The sequence below is a fragment of the Danio aesculapii genome, chromosome 1 (assembly GCF_903798145.1).
Source record: "Danio aesculapii chromosome 1, fDanAes4.1, whole genome shotgun sequence".
NCBI lineage: Eukaryota > Metazoa > Chordata > Actinopteri > Cypriniformes > Danionidae > Danio > Danio aesculapii.
The window spans coordinates 41,045,124-41,064,301 of record NC_079435.1 but is presented as its reverse complement, the minus strand read 5'-3'; the positions used below and the strand labels follow the sequence as shown (position 1 = coordinate 41,064,301).

At 39.7% G+C, this 19,178-nt stretch overlaps 1 protein-coding gene across 1 annotated transcript; it reads right to left on the bottom strand.

Annotated features, from left to right (window-relative positions):
• Positions 1–4,430: 4,430 nt before the first annotated feature.
• grhprb (glyoxylate reductase/hydroxypyruvate reductase b) lies at positions 4,431–18,088 on the bottom strand. Its single transcript, XM_056460459.1, has 9 exons — positions 17,862–18,088; positions 15,809–15,939; positions 15,654–15,726; positions 14,012–14,128; positions 13,851–13,939; positions 12,737–12,841; positions 11,975–12,110; positions 4,914–5,044; positions 4,431–4,829 (listed from the first exon to the last, which is right to left on the bottom strand). The coding sequence occupies exons 1-9, from the start codon at positions 18,011–18,013 to the stop codon at positions 4,708–4,710; spliced, it is 1,056 nt and encodes a 351-aa protein (XP_056316434.1). The 5' UTR covers positions 18,014–18,088; the 3' UTR covers positions 4,431–4,707.
• Positions 18,089–19,178: the final 1,090 nt, after the last annotated feature.

The following is a 19,178-nucleotide window of genomic DNA, read 5'->3' as shown; positions in this document are numbered from 1 at the left end:
GATTGAAAAAGAATTACTTAAAGCAGGGGTGTCCAAAGTCGGTCCTGGAGGGCCAGTGTCCTGCAGAACTTAGCTCTAACTTGCCTCAACACACCTGCCAGGACGTTTCTACCATATCTAGTAAAGCTGCGGTCGTACTAGAGTTTGAGCATGCGAAATTCTGTCATACGGCGCTACGAAAAGGGCCGGGATTAAACAAGATGATTAGACATTTAAAAAAGTCAGCAATTGCTCCATATTTGAAATTTCTGTCCAGAGAGGTCCTGTTTTGATCCTCGATGGTCTCACGCAGTCAAGTGATGCAATTTCGCAGGTCAGAGTTCACTAAGCTTGAACTTTGCACCGCAGCGAACTGCGAAACTTAACGCATGACCCTGCGTTTCCGATTTAAGGCATTTGCGTGCGTATGAATGGAAGTCTATAAGGAGAAAAGTCAAGTGTGACCGCAGCTTAAGAGCTTGATTAGCTAGCCCAGGTGTGTCTAATTGGGGTTAGAACTAAACTATGCAGGACACCGGCCCTCCACACTCTCAGAAATCCGCGAGCTCTCACTGGAGTGTTACCTTTTTAAAAGGTACATGTACTTAAATGGTTCATGTTTGTACCTCAAAAATATATACTAGTACCTAAAAATTCTAAGAGGAACACTTTTGTACTTTTTAGGTACTAATATGTACCCTTGAGGTATTAATATGGATTCTTTAGGTACACATTTGTACCTTTTGAAAAGGAACCACCCAAGTGGCAGCTTGCGTACCTTTATTTCTGAGTTTGGGCAGCCCTGACGTAAAGAGATAATTCACCCAATTCAAATTTACTCTGCCTCAAGTGGTTTCAATCCTTTGTTAGTTTCTTTTTAATTTGTTGAAAACAGAAGATATTTTGAAGAATGTTGGAAACCGGTAACCATCGACATCCATTATGAAAAACAAACATTATGGAAGTCAATGATTACTGGTTTCATTTTTGGGTGAACTGTCTCTTTAAAAGTTTGTAAACTTGTTTAAATATGTGTTAACGACTGAAAGATATTGCTGGTTTGCTGAGTTTGCTCTTTGTAGATGATTGATCGCAGACTGTGAACCTTGCTTGTGGACTTGCAAACATGTCCAAAAACAAACGTGAGTTCAGCATTATTGTTCTTTTTAAAGCAACAGCTCACTCTAGAAAAAAGCAAAACAATTCTGTAACTATACTTCATAACCTTACAGACAAAAAAAAAAAAACAACTGTTTACTTCTAAATTTAATTTGACATAATTAATTTATACCCTACTTTGGTGGACTAATTTATACTATATCTGATATCAGATCGTTTATTATTATATTGCAGTTGATAATTTATATATGTTTTTGTAATGTTAATTTGTAAAATAAGATGAAAAAATTATTAGTTAAAAAAGGGAGTAAATCTGTTGCCCTAAAAGCAACGAGTTGAGTAAACCCATTGAAACTGTTTAGTTGACTTAACTTACTTTTAATAATAATCCACGCTTCATTTATTTAATAATTTTAAGGCAATGGGTTTACTCACATTTTTAAAGTAAACTCAACTTGGTAGCACCACATTCATGTTCCTTCAGCATAGTCCATTTAATCATTAGGGTTCACCACAGCAGAATGAACCAACTTATCCAGCATATGTTTTACACAGCGGATGCCCTTCCAGCTGCAACCCAGTACTGGGAAACACCCATACACTCTCATTCATACACATATAGCCAATTTAGTTTATTCAACTCACCTATAGCGCATGTCTTTGGACTGTGGAGGAACCCCACACCAACACGAGGAGAACATGCAAACTGCCAACTGACCCAGTCGGGACTCAGACCAGCAACCTTCTTGTTGTGAGGCGGCAGTGCTAACCACTGAGCCACCGTGTCGCCATAGCACTTTACAATAAGGTTGTATTAGTTAATTTATTTGCTAACATGAACAAACCCTGAATAATACATTCATTTTCTTTTTGGCTTAGTCCCTTTATTAATTAGCCGCAACCCATCACCGGGAAACATCCATACACACTCATCCACACACATACACTACAGACAATTTTAGTATACCCAATTCACCTGTACCACATGTCTTTAGACTTGTGGGGGAAATCGGAGCACCCGGAGCAAACTATGCATTAGTAAATTAGTAATGCATTAGTAAATGTTGAACTGTGATCAAGAAATGATGTACATGTATTGTTCATGTTAACTAATGAATTGTATATTGAATTTATTTGTATCTTCCTCTATTCCCTGTTGTGTGACCCAGTTGGTTTTTACAGTGTATCTTTACATTTTGACCTATTACCTTTTGCGTCTTCAAACATAATAGATCAACGCTTAGTTAATCGTTAAAATCGTAACATGATCATTAGCATTTTTTGTGCTGTATATTACAAACTTATAATAAGGGCCAATTGTCACAATGTGTACATTTTTTGTAAATTACAATGTTGCTTTGCCAAGAACTCACGGCCGGGTTAAAATGACAAATTTAGTTGTTAGCCTAATTTTTTGTATCAATTTTTAACAAAAAAACTGTAATTATGATTCATTTACAAGAATAATGAAAAATATTATCCCCGCACATGCCCCTTGGAAAGTCTCTGCACAGTGATGTAGTAATTTGTCTCAGTTCATGTCAATCTCATTCTTAAGAATGTCGCTGGTTCGAGCCTCGGCTGGGTCAGTTGGCATTTCTGTGTGGAGTTTGCATGTTCTCCCCATGTTGCCATGGGTTTCTTCTGGGTGCTTTTGCATACATTGATGATTATGATTATTGGTTGTCATTAGAGAGATATGACAGCTCATACACCACCCAAAATATGAACATGTACAGTTGAAGTCAGAATTTTTAGCCACCCTGAATTATTAGCCGCCCCCCCCCCCCCCCCCCCCTGTTTATTTTTTCCCCAATTTCTGTTTAACAGAGAGATTTTTTCAACACCTTTCTAAACATAATAGTTTTAATAACTCATTTCTAATAACGGATTTATTTTATCTTTGCCATGATGACAGAACATAATATTTGACTAGATATTTTTAGACACTTCTAAACAGCTTAATTAATTAATTAGGGTAATTAGGCAAGTTATTGTATAATGATGGTTTCATCTGTAGACTATCGAAAAAAATATATCTTAAATGGGGCTAATAATATTGACCCTAAAATGGTTTTTAAAAATTAAAAACTGCTTTTATTCTAGCTGAAATAAAACAAATAAGACTTTCTCCAGAAGAAAAAATATGATCAGACATACTGTGAAAATTTCCTTGCTCTGTTAAACATTATTTGGGAAACATTTTAAAAAGATAAAAAATAAATTTTTTCTGGCTAATAATTCTGACTTCAACTGTATGTCATCATTTATTCTCCACTTGTTTCAAACCTGTTTGAGTATCATTTTTGCTGAATACAGAAAGAAGATATTTTGAGAAATGTTAGAAATGCGTAACCATTGACTTAATTTTCAATTCACCTTTATTTGTATAGCGCTTTTACAATGTAGATTGTGTCAAAGCAGCTTCACATAAAGGGTCATAGTAAATTGGAACAGTGTAGCTCAGTTTTCAGTGTTTAAGTTCAGTTCAGTTTAGCTCAGTTCAGTGTGGTCTAACAATCACTACTGAGAGTCCAAACACTGAAGAGCAAATCCAACGATGCGCAGCTCTGCAGATCCCGAACCATACAAGCCAGTGGCGACAGCAGAGAGGGAAAAAAAACTTCACTAATTGGCGAAAGTGAAGAAAAAAACCTTGAGAGAAACCAGACTCAGCTGGGCACGACCATTTTAATTGTTATTTATTTCCCTGCTATGTAGTTGGTCACAATGATTAGCCCCCCTGTGAATAGTTTTTTCTTCTAATATTTCCCAAATGATGTTTAACACAGCAAGGGATTTTTCACAACATTTCCTATAATATGCATTCTTCTGGAGAAAGTCTTATTTGTTTTATTTTGGCTAGAATAAAAGCAGTTTTTAAAAATATTTTTAAAATCAATTTAAGGTGAATATTATTAGCTGCCTTAAGCAATAGATCTATATTTTTTGATAGTCTACAGAACAAACCACAATGGCTTATACAATAACTTGCCAAATTACCCTAACTTGCTAGTTAACCTAATTAACCTTAAGCCTTTAAATGCTCCTTTAAGCTGAATATTAGTGTCTTAGTACTAATATCAGGTTAAATATTATGTTCTGTCATCATGGCAAAGATAAAATAAATCAGTTATTAGAAATGAGTTATTAAAACTTTTATTTTTAGAAATGTGTTAAAAAAAATATTTCAATTAAACAGAAATTGAGGAATAAAACATTCAGGGGGGCTAATAAATTCAGGAGGGCCAATAATTCTGCCTTTAGCTGTATATCAGTTGTATACTTGTGTTCAACAGAAGAAAAAGTTTTAGAAGCATTCTTATATGTACAAGCAGTTTTTATTTAGGGGTGAACTATCCCTTTAATTCTTACTTTTTACATGTGAACATGATTATACCAATTCCTACTTACAAGCTACTAATTCTCCTAATGTAACATTTTCCAGTAGCATTAAGTTGTTTGTTGTACATAGACAATATGCTGTGAAGATTTCACGTTCAGCTTTATGTCTACCATCAAAAAACAACAACAGCATACAGGTTTAAAACAACAGAAAGTTAAACGAATAATTACAGATTGTTTTAATTTGACCAGTACTTTTCCCTTCTACAGTATAAGCTCTTTGGGCATGGCTTCTCCTCTGAGTCCTGCCAGCAGGTTGTTGGCAGCGAGGGCAGACATGGCGTTTCGTGTGGTATAGGACGCACTGGCAATGTGAGGAAGAATCACTGCAAATACAAACATAACACACAGACTGTTTTAGGAGGAAACCAATCAAAGGTTTCAATCTAAGCCACGCGAGGCGTTCTTACCGCAGTTTTTGAGTGTGTAGAGCGGATGGTGTGTTGGCAGCGGTTCAGGAGTGGTGACGTCCAGCCCTGCGCCAGCAATCAGACCCGTGGACAGAGCTTCATACAGATCCTCCTGGTTCACCACGCCACCTCTTTACAACAACACCATTACAGGCAAGAAGTCAAGAGTTTTATTTTTTTAAGAATTTGTTGCTGTGAATCTATGTAGATACTATTTGCACATAATTACTGTGGCTGAGTTCATTTGGCAAGGCAAGGCAAGTTTATTTATATAGCACATTTCAAACACAATGGTACATAAAAAAGAATAAAAGAAACAAGTATTAGAAATAAAAACAGAGAATAAAAGCAAAAAAAAAAAAAAACAGATTAAAACAGGTTTTAAAAGAATGAAAAAGAAAAGAAAGACATGATAGTGTGGACATAGCACAGTGCTCATTCAATAAAAGCACAGCTCAACAGATGTGTTTTACTGTAACTCTTGATTTGAATGAGCCTAATGTTGGAGCACGTCTGATCATTTCTGGAAGCTGATTCCAGTAGCAGGGGCGTAGTAGCTGAAGGCCGATTCACCCTGCTTTGACTGAACTCTTGGATTTTCTGATTTATTTGATCCTAAAAAACTGAGGGATCGGTTAGGTTTATATCCAGTGAGCATATCTGTAATGTATTTGTTATGAAGCGGACAGGAGACAGAGGTAAGGAAACGTTAGGGTGTTTATTAAATGACAACAAGGAGCACATGAAGGATAGCCAGGAGGATCAGGAATGATGTTGGGGTCTTTTCCTCCGTGGCTGGGTAACAGGAATACACGAGGATGGACAGCACACACCAGATACAGCTGACAGAGGATGACACAGACTTGGAAGGACTGGAAGACAGGACGATTCGGGAGGACCAGGAAGACTAGGAGGAATACAAAGAGAACAGGTAAGTAAATCGTTTGTTTTAGCTGAGGATGACTACGCTGAGTGGTCGCTCAGTTGTCCGCTTTCGTCGAGACGAGCCCGGACAATGAGCGACTGGAGTGCTGTGCTTTTATCTGGTGCTCGTGAATGTGATGCAGCTGTGTGCTCATTAGAAGTCAGGTGATGGTGATCTTCGTGAGTGGGGGTCGTGAGAGCCTGACCAATCCATGACAGTACCCCCCTCCCCAGGGCCCGCTCCTGAGGGCCGACACCTCCGACGCCGTGGTGGTCTCCCTCTGCCTCTAGGCGCTGGGAACTCAGGGTGGCTCTCATGAAACTCCACCATGAGACTAGGATCGAGAATATCAGCTCTGGGAACCCATGTCCTTTCTTCGGGGCCGTACCCTTCCCAGTCCACCAGGTACTCCAACTGGCCACCACGACGTCGGGAACGCAAGATCTCCTTCACTGCGTAGACGGCTCCTTCTTCTAGGAGCAGTGGAGGAGGGGGTTCCTCTTCGTGGTCAGGCTCTGTGGAGGGAAGAACAGGATCGTGATAGGGTTTCAGGAGTGATACGTGGAATGTAGGGTGAATACGGTAGTGAGAGGGTAATTGTAGTTTGTAGGTGACGGGGTTAACCTGTTCCACGATGGTGAAGGGACCAACAAATCGGGGACTTAACTTGCGAGAGGGCAGTCGCATGCGTATGTCCCGGGTGGATAGCCACACCTTTTGTCCGGGTGTGTATCTGGGTTCTTCAGACCTTCTCCTATCGGCGGTTACCTTGCTTCGACGGACTGCCCTCTGCAGATGTTGATGAGCCTCGTCCCAGACTCTCTCGCTCTCCCGGAACCAGTGATCCACTGCGGGGACATCAGATGGTTCGCCATCCCAGGGAAAGAGCGGTGGTTGGAAGCCCAGGACGCACTGGAATGGCGTGAGTCCGGTGGAGGGTTGCCGCAGTGAATTTTGGGCATATTCTGCCCAGCCCAAATACTGGCTCCAGGAGTTCTGGTGACCACTGCAGAAGGTCCTCAGGAACCGTCCCACCTCCTGAATCTTCCTCTCTGTCTGCCCGTTGGTTTGGGGATGATATCCAGAAGAGAGGCTGACGGCCACACCTAGGAGCTTGAAGAAGGCTTTCCATAGACGTGAGATGAACTGTGGACCTCTGTCCGACACAATATCTTCTGGAATACCAAATGACCTGAAGACTTGATTAAAGATATTGTCGGCAGTTTCAAAGGCTGTGGGAAGACCTTTCAGAGGGATTAGTTTGACAAACTTTGAGAATCTATCTACTATGACTAGAATACAGGTATTACCTTCTGACGAAGGGAGGTCAGTGATAAAGTCCACTCCTAGGTGTGACCAGGGACGGTTCGGAATCGGCAAGGGATGGAGCTTTCCAGCGGGTAGATGACGTGGGCTCTTGGATTGGGCACAGTCCTTACAGCCCTGAACATATTGCCTCACATCCCTTGCCATGTTTGGCCACCAGAATCGTTGGGATACTAGCGAGAGAGTATTGTTGATCCCTGGATGTCCAGTGCCTAGCGAGGTATGTAAGGAGTGGATCAGATCTACCCGGTGTTCAGGTGGTATGAACTGCCGATGAGGAGGGCATCCCGGCGGAGCAGGGGCTTCCGGAGTGGCAACGACTGGAGGAGCGTTCCAGGTGATCGGACAAATGGAGATGTGTTCGGGAAGAATCTTCGTTGGGAGTTCTTCATGATCGTGATGCTCGTGTAAACGAGAGAGAGCGTCTGCTCTTAGATTCTTGGGTCCTGGACGATAGGAAATGGAGAAATCAAAACGTGAGAAGAAAAGTGACCATCTGGCTTGACGTGGACATAGTCTCTTGGCCTCTTTGATGTATTGGAGGTTTTTGTGATCTGTGATCACCTGGAACGGATGTTTGGCTCCCTCCAACCAGTGACGCCACTCCTCCAAGGCTAGCTTGATTGCTAGAAGCTCCCTGTCTCCTATGCTGTAATTCTGCTCCGCCGGGCTCAACTTCCGAGAGAAATAGGCACAGGGATGCAGTCGGGGCGGTGTATCATGATGTTGAGATAATACTGCCCCGACGCCGGTGGTGGATGCGTCCACTTCCACCACGAAAGGAAGATTTGGGTCAGGATGAGTCAGGAGTGGGGCCCTTGTGAACTCCTTCTTAAGAAGGCGGAAGGCTGCGGCTGCTTCTTTGGTCCACTCCAGTCCTTTGGGTTTACCCTTGAGGAGATTAGTGAGAGGTGATGTAATCCTGCTGTAGTCCTTGATAAACCGTCTATAAAAGTTAGCAAACCCAAGAAACCTCTGGAGCTCCTTAATGGAAGTGGGTTCTGACCAGGATAGAACAGCCTCAATTTTCTTCCCATCCATACGTATACCGGTTTGGTCAATGATGTATCCCAAGAAATGAATCGACTTCTGGTGGAATGAGCATTTCTCCGCTTTGAGGTAGAGGTGATGTTCTCTCAATGTGTGTAGGACCTCCGCAACGTGTTGGCGATGTTCGGCCTCACTCCGGGAGTAAATGAGGATGTCATCTATGTACACTATTACACAGTGGTGAAGAAACTCCCGGAGAACTTCATGAATGAAGTTTTGGAATACGGAGGGGGCATTGACCAGACCGTAAGGCATGACCTCATATTCATAGTGGCCAGTAGGGGTCACGAATGCTGTCTTCCATTGGTCCCCCTCACGTATTCTTATCAGATTATACGCGCTGCGGAGGTCCAATTTAGTGAAGACTTTAGCTTCGCGGAGCTGTTCCAAAGCGGCTGGTACCAGAGGAAGGGGATATCGGTATTTTACTGTACCGTTATTTAGGACCCTGTAGTCGATGCATGGACGCAGCCCTCCGTCCTTCTTGGCCACAAAGAAGAAGCTTGAGGCGGCTGGTGATTTTGAGTGACGTATGTACCCCTGACTCAGAGCCTCCCTTATGTAATCTTCCATTGCCTGATTCTCTGGAAGCGAGAGCGGGTAGATCCTACCTCTTGGCAACTGGGCATCTGGAACTAGGTCGATCGCGCAGTCCCATGGCCGATGCGGCGGTAGCTGGGAAGCTCTCTTGGGGCAGAAGACATCTTGAAAGGAGCTGTACTCCTTAGGAATGTGGATAGACTGCTTCTCAGGAGGGCTCTCGACCGATGTTGCAAACAAAGAAATGGGGTTCCGACCTTGAAGAGGGAGATTTGGAAAACAGGCAGATGTACATCCAGATCCCCATTTCTTTATCTCTCCTGTGCCCCAAGAGATGATGGGATCGTGCTTCACCAGCCACGGGCGCCCTAGAATGATGTCCATATTTGCACCCTCCAGAACCAGAAATTGAATCCTCTCTTGATGTAACAACCCCACTTGAAGAAGGATGTCTTCGCATTGTCGATGGATACGGGTCGAAGATCGAGTGCACTGGGTTATCGGTTGTATCTGGTATATGTGCGAGGACGCCTCAGTACGGAGGTGGAGTTGACGACAGAGGGATTGGGAGATGAAGTTCCCTGCTGACCCGGAGTCGATGAGGGCTGTGACAAGGAGAGAAATAGAGGCAGTAGTTATTTGTACGGTGGTAGTAAGTGGTTTACATTGTTCAATATTCGTACTGAATACACTCACTGAAGTCCGAATGGGACGAAGGGGACACTCCATACGGGTGTGTCCACTGACACCGCAGTATAGACACAGACCCCGGGTCAGCCTCCTCTGTCGTTCCGCTGATGTCAGTCTTCCAGACTCTATTATCATGGGTTCTGGTTCTGGAGAGGCTGTTGACTCAGGCGATTGGAGGAGTGCAGACGAGGGGGTGATGGTGTCCTGTTGATAGGAACGGAGACGATCGGAACATCGGAGAGAATGTTGGATGAATCTCTCCAGACCCATTGTATCATCTAATGTGGCCAGTTGGATTCGGAGAGTGGGTTCCAAGCCGAGCCGGTACGTGGTCAACAACGATCTCTCATTCCATCCACTTGCAGCTGCTAGAGTGCGAAACCGGAGAGCATATTCCTGTGTAGATAGAGTACCTTGCTTTAGATGATACAGCTGCTCTCCAGCGGCTACTTCCCCATCAGAACGTCCAAACACCTCTTTGAAATACTCCGTGAAGGTAGTGATGGAATTCATGACCGGCCCGGCTTGGTTCCAGATCGTCTCAGCCCATTTAAGTGCAGGTCCAGAGAGTAGAGATACGATGTAGGCGATCTTCGACTTATCTGTGGGATATAGAGAAGGTTGCATTTCGAATATGAGGGAACATTGTAACAGAAAACCATTGCACTCCCCCGCTCCGCCTGAGTAGGGCGCTGGTCGGGCCATGGGACTGGAAGGAAGGGCCGAAGAAGAAACTGTGGAGGCGGAAGTGCTCGGTGCTGGTGGTGCGTTGGAAAGTGGAGCTGGTGGCTGTAGAATCCGCTTCAACTGGTCCACCAGCTCTTGTAAGTGATCGGGGGTGCTCATGTTGTCGTCGTTATTGGTCCGGGCTTCTGTTATGAAGCGGACAGGAGACAGAGGTAAGGAAACGTTAGGGTGTTTATTAAATGACAACAAGGAGCACATGAAGGATAGCCAGGAGGATCAGGAATGATGTTGGGGTCTTTTCCTCCGTGGCTGGGTAACAGGAATACACGAGGATGGACAGCACACACCAGATACAGCTGACAGAGGATGACACAGACTTGGAAGGACTGGAAGACAGGACGATTCGGGAGGACCAGGAAGACTAGGAGGAATACAAAGAGAACAGGTAAGTAAATCGTTTGTTTTAGCTGAGGATGACTACGCTGAGTGGTCGCTCAGTTGTCCGCTTTCGTCGAGACGAGCCCGGACAATGAGCGACTGGAGTGCTGTGCTTTTATCTGGTGCTCGTGAATGTGATGCAGCTGTGTGCTCATTAGAAGTCAGGTGATGGTGATCTTCGTGAGTGGGGGTCGTGAGAGCCTGACCAATCCATGACAGTATTGAGGTCCTAGGCCATTTATTATAGACAAGTAATAATACTTTTTTTGTAATTCGAAGTACGATTCTGTTGTTTATCAGAGGTTAAAGGGATAGTTTACCCAAAAATGGACATGTACTCACTATTTATTTACCCTGAAGTTTTTTAAAACCTTTAAGAGTTTTTAGACAGACTTTTAGTCTGTTAAACAGAAAAGAAGATATTTTGAAGAATGTTGTGAACCAGTAACTATTGACACCCATGGTAGAGAAAAGAAATACTATGAAAGTCAATGATTTCTGACGTATATCTTCCTTTTCTGTTCAACAGAAAAAAGAAAGACAAACAGCTTTAGAACAAATGTGAGTAAACTATTATTATTATTATTATTATTATTATTATTAATGGGGATGATTTATCATCATCGGGACATCATCTGTTAAGTTTACTGACATTTCAAAATACTTGCATAAATGTGTATTTTATAATATTGCTAAAACTCCAAAATCAATATATTCATAATATTTTAGCACTGTATATTGGGTCTTGTTTTTCATGGACTTAAAGGCAAAAAAACAACAACTGCCTGCTCATCAGTTTCATTAATTTTCTGGATTAATTTGTAAAATTGCTATATTACAACCTTAATGCTAAAGTAATTCAAATAAACTGAACTTACACATATTTGACAAATGTATTTTAATTACTTTTAGTACCATTATATATTTACATACATTTACACACACAGATATAGTTTTATACATTTATATATTTACGTTTTCCAATAAAATTCAAATTGTATTGATAGCATTATTTTTACATGAAACTAACAAATAACAATTGTAATTAAAGCATAAATTAGCTTGCCAAAAAGCTTAACATAGAAGCCCTATCAGTATTTCTGGTGTAGTTCTACCTAAATTAAAACTAATTTAGTTCAGTTCCAGTGTCAATGTTGAATTTCAGTTTCAGTTGAAGCACACAAAGTAAAATTTGTAAATACAGTTTTTAAAAATTATAATAAGAGAGGTCCCATTTTGCCTAATTTCTATTATATTTGAAATGATTAAAAAATAAATCATTTAAACAGGACACATTCAAATGTGTATTTTTTAAAGTCTTATAACACTTTTTATTATTTTAATACTTGAAGAAAATCCATTTCTATATTTTTAGACAACACTAAACAGAATGTATTAGTATTACCTGCTCGTGTTGATGAAGATGGCATTTTTCTTCATCTTGGAGAAGAGATTCCAATTGCAGATGCCATGAGTCTCTGGAGTCAAAGCGCAGCATATGGCCAGAAAATCCGACTGCTTGGCCAGTTCATCTAAAGACACTAAACACACAAACATAAACACACATTTCATTTCTGAATCAGAATCAGAATCAGTTTTATTGCCAAGTGTGCTTCACACACACAAGGAATTTGTTTTGGCTACAGAAGCTTCCAGTGTACATAAAGTGACAACACAAAATAAATATGAAAAAAATTTAATAAAAATGATGAACATTAAACAGATGCGGTTAGTCAAGAAACCTGGATGTTGAGTTGTATGTACAGATTGTTATAATATACAGGTTATAAGGTGCTGTGAACAAGTGCAAATGTAGAAGGTATTGCATTGTATATTGATATAAGGTGCTGTGTACAAGTGCGTATGAAAAAGTATTGCACATAATTATTGCACAGTAAATACGTGCAATAGTAACGTAAACTCTCACTAAATTTCTGGAAAGGTTGGATTTAATTGGATTGGAATCTCTTTATGTCCTCAAGGGCCAAATTGGCTTACAGCAGTAAACATAATTCACAGCATAAATAAAAATATAAAAGTGCAACAAATACCTGTTAAAATATGTTGATGCAGCAAGATATATATGTACAAACATGAAATATAAGATTACTTGGATCTTGTTAAGGAACTGAACTGCCATCGAAACAAATTTTAAGGTTCTTCCTACCATATTCTGCATTTATCATGTTCGCAAGCTCAGTTCTTGGCTCCACGTCTGTGTAGATGAACTTCTTCACCTTAAATGGCTTCAGACGTTCGGCAATAGCAACACCTATTCAGCAGACACACACAAAACACCAACAAATTTACAAATAAATAAATAATAGTAGACAATAGTAGCAGACACATACTTTCATATGACAATTACATTAATACTTGCAAACATTTTTGTACTACAAGTTTTCTAAAATAGTGTTTAAATTTGCAATCTTTTCATTAATGGAACACCCTACTTTTTTGGAAATAGGCTAAATTTAGAAGTCACTACAAAGTTAAGGGCCGTTTACTTATTGCGTAAATTGGGAGCAACGCACTTGCGTATTCTAGGTGCACCTAGTTGAAAACATCATAACTTTTCAGAAAACCACAAGCGCACCGCGAGTGACCTGACAAGAACTAACATGGAATATACACATTTCAGTAGACTTATTACCTCAGACAAACACAGAACACACAAACACTGAAGTGCTTGTTCATTTTTTCCATAAATTAAACTTGTATCAGAGCTGCAGCAATGTTTTGTCAGTTTGTCATCCTCCAAGTAAACGGTGGCCTAGCAACGACAGATGACATGGAGGCGTGACTGTTTTCCACACACTTTTTAGACATGATATGTGAACGGCCTCTCAAACTGTTACATTTTACCATTTTTTAAATCCATGAATTATGAATCCAATTTCCGGGTATGGCTGCACTCTGGACAACTAAGCTTAGCATAAACCATTAAATCAGATTAGACCATTAGCATCTCCCTCAAAAATTTCCAAAAAATAGTTTTAATAAGTTTCCTATTTAAAGTTTGACTCTTGCTACTTTCTAGGAGTACGGTTCTAGGAACTATAATCTGGCATAAAAATCAAGGAACTTTGCTGCCATACCAACATTGCATCAGGCAAAATGATATTACACTGCACCTGAAAATAGTACTCAGGTAACTTGGTAACAGCGCTGTGCATGCCACAGCCAGCAATCGAGTTTGAGACCTGTGCTTTAAATTGTTAATCAACATCCTAAACTAGTAAGTGATTCAACTACTCATATATGGTCATCCTGTTTCTTACCAATCCTCCCAAGTCCCAAGATGCCAACCGTACTGTTTGCCAGTTCATGACCGCACAGCCACATAGTTCTCCAAGTTCCCCAGCCACCTCTAAACACAACAACAAATCTCAGTGCATGATTAACCACCAAATGTGTGAATATTGATGGTTAGTTTAAATACGTTTTAGCCTCATGCGTGGCCTCAATGAGTCTTCTGGATGTGGCGAGTAACAGAGCAACAGTCAGTTCAGCCACAGCATCGGTCAGGACTTCAGGTGTATATCCAACACGGATTCCTCTAAAAAACACACAAGCCCACATTAACCAATTTTACGAAAACAAAAAGGATTACTTCACCTTAAAAGGAAAATTCAGTCAAGTACTCACACTCATATCATTCTATTTTAGATGAAATCCAGGAGCTCTCTGACCCTCCATATACAGTCCAAAAAGGGAATCAAAAACATTCAAACCATTCCCTGTAACTTTGGGGGTTCAACTATAATCAAATGACGCTCCAAGAACACTTTTGTGCACCAAGAAACAGTAAAACTATTTTGTTGACCTGTTTTCCGTGTCAAGTCAGGGTTTTAAATACACCGTACTGGACATAGCACATGTGTACCCTGACCTGACGAGGAAGAGAAGATATAGATTACCTGACAAAAGTCTTGTTGCCTATCCAAGTTTTAGGAACAACAAATAACAACATGACCTCTAGTTGATCATTTGATATCAGAAGTGGCTTATATGAAAGGCAAAGATTCTAGATTATGCTTATTTTACCTAAATAAAACATGATAATGCCTTGATATTTAATTAGGACAGTAAAGTCTGACTTTGCTTAAACAAAAGTCTTATCACTAAACCAAAATAATGTACAATATAGAATATGAAGTCATGGTGCAGTGGAAAAATAGTTAATATTGTGTATGACTCCCCTGAGCTTGGAGGACTAAATCCATCCATCTCTGCAATGACTCAAATAACTTATTAATAAAGTCATCTGGAATGGCAAAGAAAGCGTTCTTGCAGGACCCCAGAGTTCATCAAGATTCTTTGGATTCATCTTCAATGCCTCCTCCTTCATCTTACCCCAGACATGCTCAATAATGTTCATGTCTGGTGACTGGGCTGGCCAATCCTGGAGCACCTTGACCTTCTTTGCTTTTAGGAACTTTGATGTGGAGGCTGAAGTATGACAATGAGTGCCATCCTGCTGAAGAATTTGCCCTCTCCTGTGATTTGTAAAGTAATGGGCAGCACAAATGTCTTGATACCTGAGGCTGTTGATGTTGCCATCCACTTTGCTGATCTCTCACACGCCCCCATACTGAATGTAACCCCAAACCATGATTTGGTGATTCCTTCACCAAACTTGACTGATTTCTGTGAGAATCTTGGGTCCATGCAGGTTTCAAAAGGTCTTCTGCAGTATTTGTAATGATTGGGATGCAGTTTAACAGATGATTCACTGGAGAAGTCTACCTTCTTCCATTTTTCCAAATGATCAACTAGAAGTCAATTATTATTTGTTGCTCTTACAACTGGGATCGACGGCAAGACTTTTGTCAAGTAGTGTAGGTGAACAATGTTTTTTTTTTCAAAAATATTCTTAGAGCTTTGTAAGATTACAGTTGAACCACTTATGGCAAATGCAATTCGACAGTGTTTTTGGTTCCTTTTCTGGTCTGTGAACATCTCCAGACTGTTGTTGTATATAGAGGATATTTCATCTAAAATATCTTTCTTTTTTCCAATAATGATGGAAGGTCTCAGGATGTTGGAGCAACATGAGAGTGAGAAAAGAACAATCAACTGACCTTTTCTTAAGCTCCTCGAGAGAAAGGTGATCATAGCCCACTGACATGGTGCTGAGGACTTTCAGATTTGGACCTGAATTGTTGAGAAACATGCATTCGATACGTCAGTGGTTTTTCCTCACTTTGTTTTCAGTCTTACAATCATGAAAGCTAACCTGCCGCGTCCAGAAGCTGTGCATCAATCTTCTCTGTAAGTACACACAGAATCCCATCACAACCTTTGACCTTGTTCAGCAGCTCAACTCGGGGCACGGGGTCATCAGAGTCCCACAACTCAAACTGCACTCTGGGGTTGTGTGGGCAGAAATTGAGAGTTTATGAAGAGTGAGAAAATAAAGTGAGAAGAGAGCTGTTTTAAAGGGATAGTTCACCCAAAACTGTAATATCTGTCATTGTTTACTCACCCTTCACTTGTCAACCTTGGTGACCATTGACTGACATAATATTTGTTTTTCCTACTATGGATGTCAATGGTTAACATTTTTGAGGTTTTGTCAAAATATCTTCTTTACAATGTAAAAAAATTCTATGATTAATTAGACCTGACAGCATTTGTTTTTAGTTCATAGCAACTTATTTAACTAAGTTAATCATGTTCTAACAAAATTACGCTAGCTGTTTTAAGTCAGTTTAACATAATATAAATTCAATGGACTCATAAGGTTAATTTTATTCAGCTTAAAAAATTAAAGCAACCAGGATTTTTTTACAGTGTAGTGATTAACAGAATAACTAAACTGAGAAGAGTTTGGAACCACTTGAGGGTGAATATAAACTGAGGTATTTTTTTTTTTTTGGGTGAACTATCCTTTTAAACAGAGTGAAATGGCAGATTCGCAAATTACTTGAATTCAAATTCTTTTATTGATTGAATCAAAATCTTATCTTATTAAGTCTTCCTGTGTTCAAAATGAGAATGCTCAACTAGTGGGTGGAAGGTTTTTAATTAACTTTCTCTTCCCCTCTTATCTTCAGCTGAGCAGAGGTTCCAGTTGCCACATGTTGAACTAGTCTTTAGTAAATATGTACCTTATTAAAATCTCGAATGGCTAAACTTCACTGTTGCCATGTTGCATATGTAAATATGAAAATTAAATCTCAAAATGTATTTTTCAATTTTAGTAAATTACAGTAGCACCGAATATTTGGAAAACAAAAAAATAGGGTTGGGATTGTAGGTACTTTGATATTTGGGCCAAGGCCCCTGAAAAGTTCATCAAAAACATTAGGATTGCATTAGTGATATTTCAGCAGTCTTTTGCTGAATAAGGGTTAAATGTCTGTACTCAAACTTAATAACAAAACAAGCAGGTTTATTTTTGTCAGAGCAGTTCATCTCTATGACCAATTCATAAGGGAAAGTATCAGTGATTACATTTACATTTACATTTAGTCATTTAGCAGACGCTTTTATCCAAAGCGACTTACAAATGAGGACAAGGAAGCAATTTACACAACTATAAGAGCAGCAGTGAACAAGTGCTATAGACAAGTTTCAGGTGTGTAAAGTCTAAGAAGCTAAGCATTAGTACATTTTTTTTTTGAGAGAGAGAGAGAGTACAGTTAGGAAGGAAAGTGGAGACTTAATTAAGAGTAATTGGCTACTAGAATTAATAAAAAAGGGCTTAGCCTAACAACACCTTTAATTCATATGTTTTTTCTATTATTTGCATGATATAGAACCATTTTTCACCAATATGTTGATTCTTCAACATGAAATAAGCATTTCTTTTTTATTTAGAATTTATGAGTGTGCATAACCGTTGCATCCCTTTTGATTTTTTTCCAGCAAAACGATCAGACCACCTTGCAAAAAGTCAGTCCACAGGCTTTTTATAGAGACCATATAGCATAATATAATCAAAGGATCTGGTTTTGTAAGAAAAATTACCCACACTGACATTGGCAATAAAAAACATAGCCTACATAATAAACAGTAAATTGATAGGCTAAATAAAGTTCTTATGCATAGCCATTTTTTAAGATGAATAAATGGTGCAGAAGTCTGGATACTAAATCAAAGGTGTTGTCCATTTAATTAATAATAAACCAACAATTAATAATGTATTGATGTGTTGCTTAATTACGAGTAGTCAAATTATAAACACTGGACATAGGAAAATAACGCATTTCAGGCAACAACAAAAAAATATATATAAAAATAAAAACAAAAACAGCACAGACTTTTTAAAAGTTGCTTCAACCTACTGTCCGGATTTTCGCAGAATGTCCAGTCCGTCTGGCGGGACCCTGCGGGTAACATACACTTTTGGTAACGCGGACATCGCGCGGTGAAGTCCGGTCACGGTACAGGGGGCGATTCTCTGTAGTCTCCCGAGCGCTGTTCTGCTGCACCACATTACTAACAACAGTGTCAGTCAATGGAGAGAGTCTGAGTTTAGGAGGACAGACGCGGCAGGTGCTGTGTGTGTGTGTCTTTGTGGACAGTTTAGGGGGAGGAGACGAATGGGTGGTCTTTGTCCAGTTCACGAGCCAGAGAGCAAATATGTAGGATTAATATGTTTTGTTTATTTGTTTTAACATTCCAAAGTACCACAACTAATGACAAAAGGCATGGATGTGTCTCGATTTCTGATAGGCTATTGGCATTGATTTTGTTTCAATCATTAATCAAGGGGCTCTAGATGTGTAAATAAGCTGTATGAAAAACAATGAATATTGAAATAGTCCAACACTTTACACTACCATATAAAACCAACCTGTGGAAAAGGGATTTAGCAGTCATTAGCCTATAAATTTGTGCGTGTCAGTATGTGTGTGTGTGAAAAGAAGTTTTCTGGTCGGTCAGTGTTTGATAGCTCTCTCTGTCAACACACTTTTTTGTACTTTTGACTAGACCACACAGTCTTGTGCTGTAACCCGATACAGATTAGAGAGACACTCTGAAAATCAAGTTTATATTTATTGCAGCATTTTTGACAAGTGTGTACTCACTCTAGGCCTATACACACACCATTTATTAAATTCCCTACAATGTATTTTGATACAATGGGCAAGTACTTTTTCTTCCATTTCCTGGTGGTATGATGAAGTATTTTCTGTGTGCCATGGAAAATAGAAGAGAAACATAACAGTATTTGTAAAAAAAATTGTGCTACAAACCAGTGAATTAGTGTTTATGATAAAAAAATAAATAAATAAAATGATCCTCAGTGGTGGAAAGAGTACTGAAAAATCATACACAAATAAATGTGTCTGTTGTAAATCGTACTCAAAATATGTGTAAAAAGAAGGATAGCCAGTTGACATAAACTGTTTCATTTTTTACTCAGTAGCACACTATATTCTCCATTTGCACTAATAATGTATACAATTGCACTCAATCTGCTCTGGCTATTATACTGTTGTTTGCACATAAGCTAATTGCACTAGGCACTTTTTGCATAATAAGCGCAATTTTAAACAACTACTATACATTGTTTACATTTGTTTACATTGCTCCACAATCAGTATTATATATTGTTTACATTCATAGATATTTATATATATATATACTGTCACTTC